The sequence below is a fragment of the Neolamprologus brichardi genome, chromosome 10, assembly GCF_056152115.1.
Source record: "Neolamprologus brichardi isolate AB-2024 chromosome 10, ASM5615211v1, whole genome shotgun sequence".
Classification (NCBI taxonomy): domain Eukaryota; kingdom Metazoa; phylum Chordata; class Actinopteri; order Cichliformes; family Cichlidae; genus Neolamprologus; species Neolamprologus brichardi.
This window is the reverse complement of record NC_142113.1, coordinates 15330441-15343149: the sequence shown is the minus strand read 5'-3', so window position 1 is coordinate 15343149 and position 12709 is coordinate 15330441. Positions and strand designations below refer to the sequence as shown.

At 36.8% G+C, this 12709-nt stretch overlaps 1 protein-coding gene across 3 annotated transcripts; it reads right to left on the bottom strand.

Moving 5' to 3' along the window:
- Positions 1-1051: 1051 nt before the first annotated feature.
- LOC148100886 (kinesin-like protein KIF1B) lies at positions 1052-4545 on the bottom strand. Of its 3 annotated transcripts, none has more exons than XM_087847267.1 (5): positions 3606-4545; positions 2736-2968; positions 2353-2509; positions 2023-2141; positions 1052-1913 (listed from the first exon to the last, which is right to left on the bottom strand). In XM_087847267.1, the coding sequence occupies exons 2-5, from the start codon at positions 2825-2827 to the stop codon at positions 1889-1891; spliced, it is 393 nt and encodes a 130-aa protein (XP_087703393.1). In that variant the 5' UTR covers positions 2828-2968; positions 3606-4545; the 3' UTR covers positions 1052-1888. The 3 variants fall into 3 exon arrangements, with proteins under 3 accessions (XP_087703393.1, XP_087703394.1, XP_087703392.1); XM_087847268.1 differs by having other exon boundaries at positions 4317-4545; XM_087847266.1 differs by having other exon boundaries at positions 2736-4545.
- Positions 4546-12709: the final 8164 nt, after the last annotated feature.

Below are 12709 nucleotides of genomic sequence, written 5' to 3'. Positions count from 1 at the left end.
CAGAATTAGGATATCTGCATGACACATCTATGCTGTACAGCGAATGGATTATAATTATTACAAATACAGTAAACATATTTACATTTTAGTTCAAGCTCCATACAACATAGATATTTACAAAGTATGAAAATAAAACCGGTCTGACAAATAATAAACAGCGTTAATGACGGGGGTTTTTTTTCTTTTCTTTTGGTGAACAAATCTGAAAGGGGGCTTGGTTAACTGATATTAATTGTCAGAGGGGGAAGGTGGAAAATATCATGGCTAGTTTTGTTTGAAAGGCATCAACAGAAAAACACACACAGAAAAAAGTGATGAGGTAAAGAAAGACACAATAAGTCTGCTGTCGTTTTAGATCTCACCAGCTACTTTGTATAGTCCTAGACCTCTGATATTAGAAAAAATAAAAATGAGTTAAAATACACCTTTATTTTGATAGAGTTCAGATGGATGTCTAGCATGACTAATGAGTAGATCTCCTCCAAAAAAACAACAGACTTCTAATTCACTTAAACCGCTTTCTAATAAAGAGGAAGCACTAATGTAACTCACCTCCTCAGTCGAGGTGCAGGAGGTTACATTTTAGGTCTCCTCTGTCTTACATTCAAACCCTCTCTTAGTTCACACTAAAATAGCAAATATTTTCATGGGGTAGTATCAGAAATAAGACCTTTGAATATGTAGTCCCTTTAACTTCTTTCCTTCTATTAAACCATTCATTCATTCTTTTTCCTTACGTCCTTCTAACCTTTTCACTGTGTTTTCTTTGCGTCTTTACAACAAGAGTGTAAAGTTAATAGCAGTAAATGTCAAGGCTTTCTGATTCTCAGTGAGATAGAGCGAGCTAGAGGAGCAGAGAGGGATGTGTTAAACGAGGGTTAACTACCACACTCATCCCAGAACAGACTGCATGTACAAATCAAGTTCTCTCCTTAGTTCGTTTTCATCCTCCTAGTCCTCCTCCTCATCTCCTTGTAACCCTGTTAGTGAGTCAGTATTTTACTGACTCACTAACTGACACTGGCACTATCGGGGGTTTAGAGGCGGCGTATGTACACAGATTGAGGAGGATCTAAGTATGACGTGGATGACAGAGGAAATTGGGCGTGGCCCTCCTGTCAAATTTCATTCCCACTTTGAGTTTTTGTTTCAGAGACGGTTCAGCCTGATGCAAATTCACTGCGAGAAGAAAAATACCCTATAAATCTATTAGCAGCTATAGTTTAGGTAGCAGAGCGTAAACTAACACGTCACTTGGAGATATCTGTAGATTTTTCCTTCATGGTTTCTAATGTAAGCTGGTTGATTTGGTTCATTTTTGTTTTTCGTTTGAAACTGAGCAAACCTGGTCTTCTCCTGAGGACTGCTGCAGGTATCATTCAAGCATGTTAATTTAATAAAAAACCAACAGCAAAAACCCCCAAAATAAAATGAAACTCATTTCAGGAGACAAATAAAACTGATAGAGACATTTTTTTGTACAGATAATTGGCAAACCGAAAGTTTCTAAAGAGTCGTGCACACACAAGTAGACTACTACAACATGCTACTTAGTTAGGGGAGTTTGGGAATGACAACCAAGCGGAACAAAATTAGACCCAAACATTGTCATCGAAACAAAAACACAAAAAGCTGAAGGGAGGGAATAGAGAGGAGGAAAGCTAAGTTGGCAGCGGGGTTGCTGGAGGGAAGCGGGGAGGCAAAAGTTCTGTGGAACTTAAACGTTTGAGTCGCATGAAAAGAGACTTAAGCCACAAGTCTACTTACAAGAGAAAACCATCAAGAATCACAATGATTAATACGTTTTAACACTTGGTATTTTCGGTATTTTCAAAGGCTTTTCATAAAGGATGGAAGCGGTGGTTTTCCCGCGTACCGCTCCGCCCGCTCAGTTCTTCCTCGCCAACTTAGATCTGTGGGGAGAGTTTTACGTTGTGAGGAGAAGGGAATGTTTTTGAAGGGTGCAGAAGCTGTACGTTTGACTGTGGTGTGAGAGGTGCGTGTGTGTCTGTGTGTGTGTACCTTATTGTTCCTGCTAGCAGAGGATTAAAGGCGTACAGCCAGTCGTTCATGTCATTCTCGTTGTTGGCCTGCAGGAGGATGCCTCCATGTTTTGCGCAGACTGCAAATGTGTTGGGCGTCTGAAAAGAAAACATCACATTATATTTATGTTCATTCAAATGATAAATCCCAGTCCATTTGCCATTTCATCAATCAATGTGTCCAAAACTGGCCAACGTGCACCAAAACATTTTGAATGAATTCTCATTAAAGACAAGCGTGTTACATCCAGCCTTTCTCTATCCTGCCTCAAACCATAAGCATGGCCTGCTGGTCTTCGCTGTATTCCACCTGTGCTGTGGAGAGGTTGAGGACGCCTCGCTCCACGGGGTCCTGGTTGCTGTTGTAGATGAAGACGTAGGGCCGGCGAACAACCACAAAATGCTTCACCCATGAGTTAGAGCGAGGCTCCATAAAGCTTGGAAAACCCTTCTTGGACACAACAGATCTGAAAAGAAGTGATTTTATTCATTTATTTATTTTTTAAGAGAGCGCTTGTTTTTCTGAGGAAGAAGCAGAGTTGGTTTGTTTCCAGCTGAAATCATCCAGGCTCAGGAATTTGAATCAATCCACATCATTTCTGCTTGAACTAGAGAACATGAGTGTCGACTTACATTTGGTCTGTGAGACACATGTCTTAGTGACAGTATTTAGGTTAATATGGCATTACTCACCCTGGTCGCATTTCTTCAATATCAGGCACCAAGTTGAGGAACTCGTTCTTTGCAGCCCACGCAAGGTAGGAGGTCTCCAGAGTGGGAACCATCTGGAAGTTTTCATAGTCTGAGCAGGAGGGACTGGAGGCTGGAGGCTCCCTATTCTGGTATTCTAAACAGTACTTAGCCGAAACCCAAAGACTGCTTGGTTGAGTTAACTTCCTGAACTATCTACAACATATGGTGGAAACCTGAAATTAAGACAGAGCAGACTAGAGGTAAGACATGACCATTACTGAATAGTAAAAATAATAAGATTTAGTGATAATTTTCATACACTATTTATTTACCACATCAATAAACAGCATGGCAGGGCAAAATATGTTTTCTAACATGGCAACCTTTTAAAAGTGAAAGGAGACAGAAAGACAGGTGAGAACGAATAAAACTTAACTGACTTTTTGATGGCATTTTACACAAAGTACTAGTACAGTATCTAGAAAATGTGGGAAAATACTGGCATCATGTACAGTACTTTCTTCTGAAGAAATTATGTTGGGACCCTGAAAAAAACTAATATGTACAATAATGGATTTCTATAAATTTGACATCAGATGAAAACTTTGGTTGTAAGATTTGGATAATTATTTGTTAAAAGCTAGAAAATTTAAATGAGAATAAGAAAGAAAAGTATTTCTTTGTGCCCCCCTTTCCCTTTAATGCTCTACCTGGCCCCATGGCAAAACTTTGCTAGACCCGCCCCTGCACAGTTACCAGCTGTCAGCTACATAGAAAAGGATCCTGGTGTAAGTTGTCTCTGAGAAACAGTTCATAGCTTTCCTTCAACCCATTCATGTCACCTAAAAGGTAAACCTGTTTCTCCATCACCTGTTCAGCTCTGATGATTCAGTAAGGACATCTCCTGGTTTCTTCTTCATGTTTCCCTCTCACCAGATAACCAAACCGATATCATGACCAGCAGCTTTTACGGCTCCAACAAACATCAGCTGATACTAGAAAGTAATATTAAATAAATTCTAACAACAGCTTATCAAGTTTAAAGGCGCTGCTGCTGTTTAACCCCACCTCCACTAGTTTCCTCTTTCTGGCGCAAAGCGGGAGATAAACAAGCAAGAGAGACAGGAGAGAGGCGGCAGAAACGCCGATCAGCTGATCGTTGATCAGTTTCACGATTGAAGTAGCAGCAGGAGAGGGAGGGGGGAGAATGAGAGAAGAAGCTGACAGCGTAAAGACACAGAATAACTCCAGCTTTTTGTCTTTTTTTTATTGTAGCTGAAGTACGGGACAAATCCCATTTATTTTCAGCTCAATGCAAAATGCTTAATATTAACTCTGAATACCAGAGGATTACGTTTTTTACAGGATGGTAGGCAACTCTACTAACTCACCATATGAATAAAATAAAGTTCACCAGTAACATCATAGCACCCACCCAACTGTATAGAAACTCTGTCATGCTAGCTAGTACACAGTACAAGTTATTGTAACTGACTGTAAAAAGTTAGCACAACGAAAATAAACTACACCAAAACTTGGTTTATATCTGACCCAGATAGACTGCAGGTCATAACTTCTTACCTGAAGCTCATTTCACCTGACAGTCGGACTGGCAGCCGCCTTGGGTCTCTCCACCTCCGCCTCCCCTTTCCCCCATCCACCTGCTGACCTCCACCACTTGCTAATTTTACTGAATCTGTGAAAGCTCCACCATAGCCACTACCAAACAATTGAGTTATTTTTACACGCCTGCCAGCATCTGTCCAATCCCCACCTTTCACTGTCTACACGGTTACGAAAAAAAGACAACAACAACAAAACATCGGCCTATTTAAAACAAAAAATTACCATCGGGCCACCGGCCAAATGCCCGGTATGCCCGATGGCCAGTCCAGCTATGCTGATGGGGACTGTGACGGTTTGCAGTTAAATTCCTGCTCTTACAGGATCAGTGAGTGTCTGTTTAAAGATTATTAACATACTTTTACATCACTATGGAACACCAGCATTTCTGCACAGGAGAGAACCACCTGCCTTAATCTACCATGATGCTCTGTGCTATGTTGTCATGGCAATATGAAGTCAAATAAATACAAATGTAGAAAAATGCACATTTAAAGGAGGACAAGAAGACAGGCAACTGGAAGAGCTTTTGAAGCAGGAAAACTTTTCTGGATTTCTCTTAATTTAACTGGAAATTTTGCTAATACAAGTCAAGGAGGAAACAAGGAGGCAGGTTGGATTATATTTGAGGACAGGACGCATGAAGGAGAAGCATGAGGAGAAAACAGCAGAGCGATGGTGGATCAAGTCGAAGAAGCAAGCATCAAAACTGTGAGTAAACATAACACACAAAGAGTTAAAAATTACTGTGCTGATTAAGGAAACATTAAATTTGGTTAGTTTGGGGTCTCAAGCTTCAGGTTTGTGGCTTCAGTTACTCTCAAAATTGAGGAAAGACAAAAAATGTTTCTTTTGAAAGGCTGTTGGAGGATTCTTACTGTAAGAAATATATGGATGTGCATCTGCTTTTATTTAAAAAAAAACAGTTGAATTTTATTTAGTCACATTGGAAAGTGAAAACTGGAGGATCAGGACAATAATGTGGCCAAATTTACTGTTTCCTTAATCAGATCAATAATTTTGCTCTGAATTAGAAATGTTGAAATGGGTTATTTTCTTTCTTCTCTACTGATTACTGTGTTACATGGTTAGTTACTTGTCAGTCTACATGGTTAATGATACTTTTAAAAAATGCAGTTTATTCGGAATTTTGTAGAAAAAGGCTCTGCACCTGTGAAAAACAAATCCAAACCCCCAAAATCACTGTAGATCAGAGTAGCTAAGCTCTGGTTAACTGCAATTATATTACAGGAGATTAAAAATATTAGGATGATTGAAAGAAACAAAGATTGCTTTAAGGTCTGAAGATTTGACTTTCCTATTGAAAGAGATGAAAACTAATCCATGTGTGACACTGAGAAAAAACTGAAAGCTAAAAAGATCTGGAGGTCCAAATGTTGTTATAAAAATGTGCAAACTTGATTTAATGACATTAGAAAGAAAAAATGGAATGTTTATAAAGGTAATATATAAAAATGATTTTTATATTACTTGAAAAAATGATGTTGGTTAGTACAGCTGTATTTGGAAAAACTGCTGGGTCACTAGTAAGATGAGATTTAATGTGATAAACTGAGGGAAGGTAATATAATCTGCACACTCGCTATTATTGTTGTAATCCACACACCAGCAAATATTTTATCAAACATTAATCATAATTGGTGATCAATGCAAGTTTTAAACAATTATATTTATCTGCAAAACCAAATAAATCAAAACCACTTTACAAAATATAAAAAAGAAATCTTGTTTTTTTTTTTAAGATAAAAAGACGTTTCTAACTGACTTCAGTTAGCTGAGATGTAGAGGAGATTGATGAGCACGCAATAAAGTGAACTTGTTAGGGAGAGATTGCAATCAACTCAAATTTTGATGATAGACACAGATAAAAATGAGCGTTTTTTAGACACTGATTTGTGGACCAATCACATGATTATAAACCAGGTAAAAATTGACTTCAAACTTTTGAGCTGTAGTGTAGATTGATTACAATGATAGCATATAATTATCTATTACAGAAGAATGTATAGAAGTATGAGGACAGAGAGACACTGTTAAAAAGCTGTTTTGAGTGATAAGTTAGGCTTTAATGTGTTAAGCTTGCATTAGATAAGACAATGTACCACTGAACACAGGAGGGATTATTGCTGAAAATGGGTCTCTGAACACCTCTGTAGATATTTTATTAAAAATCATTCATGATTTGTGATCAGTGTTAATATTAAGCATTTATATGATTATTTTTTAAAAATTGCTGTGATTCAATCTGAAACCAAATTTGAGTCTATTCAGAAAACAAGACATTTCTAATTCACCTCAGACTTTTGAGCTGTAGTCTACATTGTAATGATAGTGTACCGTTATTTATTAGAGCAGATGATATGAGACTATCAGGAGAGACTGTTAAAAAGTTATGAGCTGTCTTGATGCAGAGAAAGTGGAGTTTGTCATCCTGGAGCTGCTGCCAAGATTGAATGATGCTCTGCCTCTGTGGTCAAGTTCAGACATAGGCTTTAAGCAACCATGAGCCACTGATAAGCGTGATCGATTAATAAGCATGTATAAAGTGGGCTTGTTAAACAGCTCTGATAGGAGAAAGTCAATGAGCACGCAATAAAGTGGACTTGTTAGGGACAGTTTACCATCAGCCTTGATAAAGTTTAACTTCATTTGTATTGAAAGACAGACTTTAAAGAAGATTCTTATTTGAAACTCGTGATAAAATCCAGGTCAGATACAATTACATACAAGCATACAGTACACACTACTGCTCAAAGGTCAGAGGTCATTTAGAAAAGTCCCTGATTTTAATAGAAACTTGGCTTTAATGTAACATCACATGAAGTTTATCAGTAATGTTTCACAGCTTTAATCAAATCATTCATCATAAATAAGTTGTGATGGAAAAATGTCTGCAAGCGTGCAGGAGCCCATTTTTAGAGACAATCACTCCTGTGTCATAATGTTCATTGAAGTTTATCAGGTCAGACGACCAACAGATGATAAGAAATATAATCTTACTAATTATTAGAGTTGAAAAGTACTTTGCTAAGCAAAATTCAATGAGGTTAGGCTGGAGCTTGAGACGTTAACATGACAGGTTCAGTTGGTGACGCATGAAAGAAAATAATTTTCTTCTACAAATCTATTGGAGAATTCTGATTGTAAGAAATGAAAAATATTCAAAGAGTGAAACTGTTAAAAAAAGTGAAGGTTTTGTGCAGCTGGGTGTTGCAGCCCCTTTAGAGGAAAATGGAAACTTGGTTTCATGAGGTTAAAAACAAACACTGGGATGATCCAGACACATTTATTGTTTCTTTAATCACCACAATAGTTTCAGTTTGTGCAAAAATCTCTTAAAAAGCTGTTTTGAGTGATAAGTTAGGCTTTAATGTGTTAAGCTTGCATTAGATAAGACAATGTACCACTGAACACAGGAGGGATTATTGCTGAAAATGGGTCTCTGAACACCTCTGTAGATATTCTATTAAAAATCATTCATGATTTGTGATCAGTGTTAATATTAAGCATTTATATGATTATTTTTTAAAAATTGCTGTGATTCAATCTGAAACCTAATTTGAGTCTATTCAGAAAACAAGACATTTCTAATTCACCTCAGACTTTTGAGCTGTAGTCTACATTGTAATGATAGTGTACCGTTATTGATTAGAGCAGATGATATGAGACTATCAGGAGAGACTGTTAAAAAGTTATGAGCTGTCTTGATGCAGAGAAAGTGGAGTTTGTCATCCTGGAGCTGCTGCCAAGATTGAATGATGCTCTGCCTCTGTGGTCAAGTTCAGACATAGGCTTTAAGCAACCATGAGCCACTGATAAGCGTGATAGATTAATAAGCATGTATAAAGTGGGCTTGTTAAACAGCTCTGATAGGAGAAAGTCAATGAGCACGCAATAAAGTGGACTTGTTAGGGACAGTTTACCATCAGTCTTGATAAAGTTTAACTTCATTTTGTATTGAAAGACAGACTTTAAAGAAGATTCTTATTTGAAACTCGTGATGAAATCCAGGTCAGATACAGTTACATACAAGCATACAGTATACACTACTGCTCAAAGGTCAGAGGTCAGTTAGAAAAGTCCCCGATTTTAATAGAAAATTGGCTTTAATGTAACATCACATGAAGTTTATCAGTAATGTTTCACAGCTTTAATCAAATCCTTCATCATCCATAAGTTGTGATGGAAAAATGTCTGCAAGCGTGCAGGAGCCCATTTTTAGAGACAATCACTCCTGTGTCATAATGTTCATTGAAGTTTATCAGGTCAGACGACCAACAGATGATAAGAAATATAACCTTACTAATTATTAGAGTTGAAAAGTACTTTGCTAAGCAAAATTCAATGAGGTTAGGCTGGAGCTTGAGACGTTAACATAAAAGGTTCAGTTGGTGATGCCTGAAAGAAAATAATTTTCTTCTACAAATCTATTGGAGAATTCTGATTGAAAGCAATGAAAAATATTCAAAGAGTGAAACTGTTAAAAAAAGTGAAGGTTTTGTGCAGCTGGGTGTTGCAGCCCCTTTAGAGGAAAATGGAAACTTGGTTTCACGAGGTTAAAAACAAACACTGGGATGATCCAGACACATTTATTGTTTCTTTAATCACCACAATAGTTTCAGTTTGTGCAAAAATCTTTAAAAAGCTTTTTTGAGTGATAAGTTAGGCTTTAATGTGTTAAGCTTGCATTAGATAAGACAATGTACCACTGAACACAGGAGGGATTATTGCTGAAAATGGGTCTCTGAACACCTCTGTAGATATTCTATTAAAAATCATATATGATTTGTGATCAGTGTTAATATTAAGCATTTATATGATTATTTTTTAAAAATTGCTGTGATTCAATCTGAAACCTTATTTGAGTCTATTCAGAAAACAAGACATTTCTAATTCACGTCAGACTTTTGAGCTGTAGTCTACATTGTAATGATAGTGTACCGTTATTTATTAGAGCAGATGATATGAGACTATCAGGAGAGACTGTTAAAAAGTTATGAGCTGTCTTGATGCAGAGAAAGTGGAGTTTGTCATCCTGGAGCTGCTGCCAAGATTGAATGATGCTCTGCCTCTGTGGTCAAGTTCAGACATAGGCTTTAAGCAACCATGAGCCACTGATAAGCGTGATAGATTAATAAGCATGTATAAAGTGGGCTTGTTAAACAGCTCTGATAGGAGAAAGTCAATGAGCACGCAATAAAGTGGACTTGTTAGGGACAGTTTACCATCAGCCTTGATAAAGTTTAACTTATTTTGTATTGAAAGACAGACTTTAAAGAAGATTCTTATTTGAAACTGGTGATAAAATCCAGGTCAGATACAGTTACATACAAGCATACAGTACACACTACTGCTCAAAGGTCAGAGGTGAGTTAGAAAAGTCCCTGATTTTAATAGAAAATTGGCTTTAATGTAACATCACATGAAGTTTATCAGTAATGTTTCACAGCTTTTTATCAAATCATTCATCATAAATAAGTTGTGATGGAAAAATGTCTGCAAGCGTGCAGGAGCCCATTTTTAGAGACAATCACTCCTGTGACATAATGTTCATTGAAGTTTATCAGGTCAGACGACCAACAGATGATAAGAAATATAATCTTACTAATTATTAGAGTTGAAAAGTACTTTGCTAAGCAAAATTCAATGAGGTTAGGCTGGAGCTTGAGACGTTAACATAACAGGTTCAGTTGGTGATGCATGAAAGAAAATAATTTTCTTCTACAAATCTATTGGAGAATTCTGATTGTAAGAAATGAAAAATATTCAAAGAGTGAAACTGTTAAAAAAAGTGAAGGTTTTGTGCAGCTGGGTGTTGCAGCCCCTTTAGAGGAAAATGTCAACTTGGTTTCACGAGGTAAAAAACAAACACTGGGATGATCCAGACACATTTATCGTTTCTTTAATCACCACAATAGTTTCAGTTTGTGCAAAAATCTGTTAAAAAGCTGTTTTGAGTGATAAGTTAGGCTTTAATGTGTTAAGCTTGCATTAGATAAGACAATGTACCACTGAACACAGGAGGGATTATTGCTGAAAATGGGTCTCTGAACACCTCTGTAGATATTCTATTAAAAATCATTCATGATTTGTGATCAGTGTTAATATTAAGCATTTATATGATTATTTTCATAAATTGCTGTGATTCAATCTGAAACCTAATTTGAGTCTATTCAGAAAATAAGACATTTCTAATTCACCTCAGACTTTTGAGCTGTAGTCTACATTGTAATGATAGTGTACCGTTATTTATTAGAGCAGATGATATGAGACTATCAGGAGAGACTGTTAAAAAGTTATGAGCTGTCTTGATGCAGAGAAAGTGGAGTTTGTCATCCTGGAGCTGCTGCCAAGATTGAATGATGCTCTGCCTCTGTGGTCAAGTTCAGACATAGGCTTTAAGCAACCATGAGCCACTGATAAGCGTGATAGATTAATAAGCATGTATAAAGTGGGCTTGTTAAACAGCTCTGATAGGAGAAAGTCAATGAGCACGCAATAAAGTGGACTTGTTAGGGACAGTTTACAATCAGCCTTGATAAAGTTTATCTTCATTTTGTATTGAAAGACAGACTTTAAAGAAGATTCTTATTTGAAACTGGTGATAAAATCCAGGTCAGATACAGTTACATACAAGCATACAGTACACACTACTGCTCAAAGGTCAGAGGTCAGTTAGAAAAGTCCCTGATTTTAATAGAAAATTGGCTTTAATGTAACATCACATGAAGGTTATCAGTAATGTTTCACAGCTTTAATCAAATCCTTCATCATAAATAAGTTGTGATGGAAAAATGTCTGCAAGCGTGCAGGAGCCCATTTTTAGAGACAATCACTCCTGTGTCATAATGTTCATTGAAGTTTATCAGGTCAGACGACCAACAGATGATAAGAAATATAATCTTACTAATTATTAGAGTTGAAAAGTACTTTGCTAAGCAAAATTCAATGAGGTTAGGCTGGAGCTTGAGACGTTAACATAACAGGTTCAGTTGGTGATGCCTGAAAGAAAATAATTTTCTTCTACAAATCTATTGGAGAATTCTGATTGTAAGAAATGAAAAATATTCAAAGAGTGAAACTGTTAAAAAAAAGTGAAGGTTTTGTGCAGCTGGGTGTTGCAGCCCCTTTAGAGGAAAATGGAAACTTGGTTTCATGAGGTTAAAAACAAACACTGGGATGATCCAGACACATTTATTGTTTCTTTAATCACCACAATAGTTTCAGTTTGTGCAAAAATCTTTAAAAAGCTGTTTTGAGTGATAAGTTAGGCTTTAATGTGTTAAGCTTGCATTAGATAAGACAATGTACCACTGAACACAGGAGGGATTATTGCTGAAAATGGGTCTCTGAACACCTCTGTAGATATTCTATTAAAAATCATTCATGATTTGTGATCAGTGTTAATATTAATCATTTATATGAATTTTTTTTAAAAAATTGCTGTGATTCAATCTGAAACCTAATTTGAGTCTATTCTGAAAACAAGACATTTCTAATTCACCTCAGACTTTTGAGCTGTAGTCTACATTGTAATGATAGTGTACCGTTATTTATAAGAGCAGATGATATGAGACTATCAGGAGAGACTGTTAAAAAGTTATGAGCTGTCTTGATGCAGAGAAAGTGGAGTTTGTCATCCTGGAGCTGCTGCCAAGATTGAATGATGCTCTGCCTCTGTGGTCAAGTTCAGACATAGGCTTTAAGCAACCATGAGCCACTGATAAGCGTGATAGATTAATAAGCATGTATAAAGTGGGCTTGTTAAACAGCTCTGATAGGAGAAAGTCAATGAGCACGCAATAAAGTGGACTTGTTAGGGACAGTTTACCATCAGCCTTGATAAAGTTTAACTTCATTTGTATTGAAAGACAGACTTTAAAGAAGATTCTTATTTGAAGCTGGTGATAAAATCCAGGTCAGATACAGTTACATACAAGCATACAGTACACACTACTGCTCAAAGGTCAGAGGTCAGTTAGAAAAGTCCCTGATTTTAATAGAAAATTGGCTTTAATGTAACATCACATGAAGTTTATCAGTAATGTTTCACAGCTTTAATCAAATCCTTCATCATCCATAAGTTGTGATGGAAAAATGTCTGCAAGCGTGCAGGAGCCCATTTTTAGAGACAATCACTCCTGTGTCATAATGTTCATTGAAGTTTATCAGGTCAGATGACCAACAGATGATAAGAAATATAATCTTACTAATTATTAGAGTTGAAAAGTACTTTGCTAAGCAAAATTCAATGAGGTTAGGCTGGAGCTTGAGACGTTAACATAACAGGTTCAGTTGGTGATGCCTGAAAGAAAATAATTTTCTTCTAC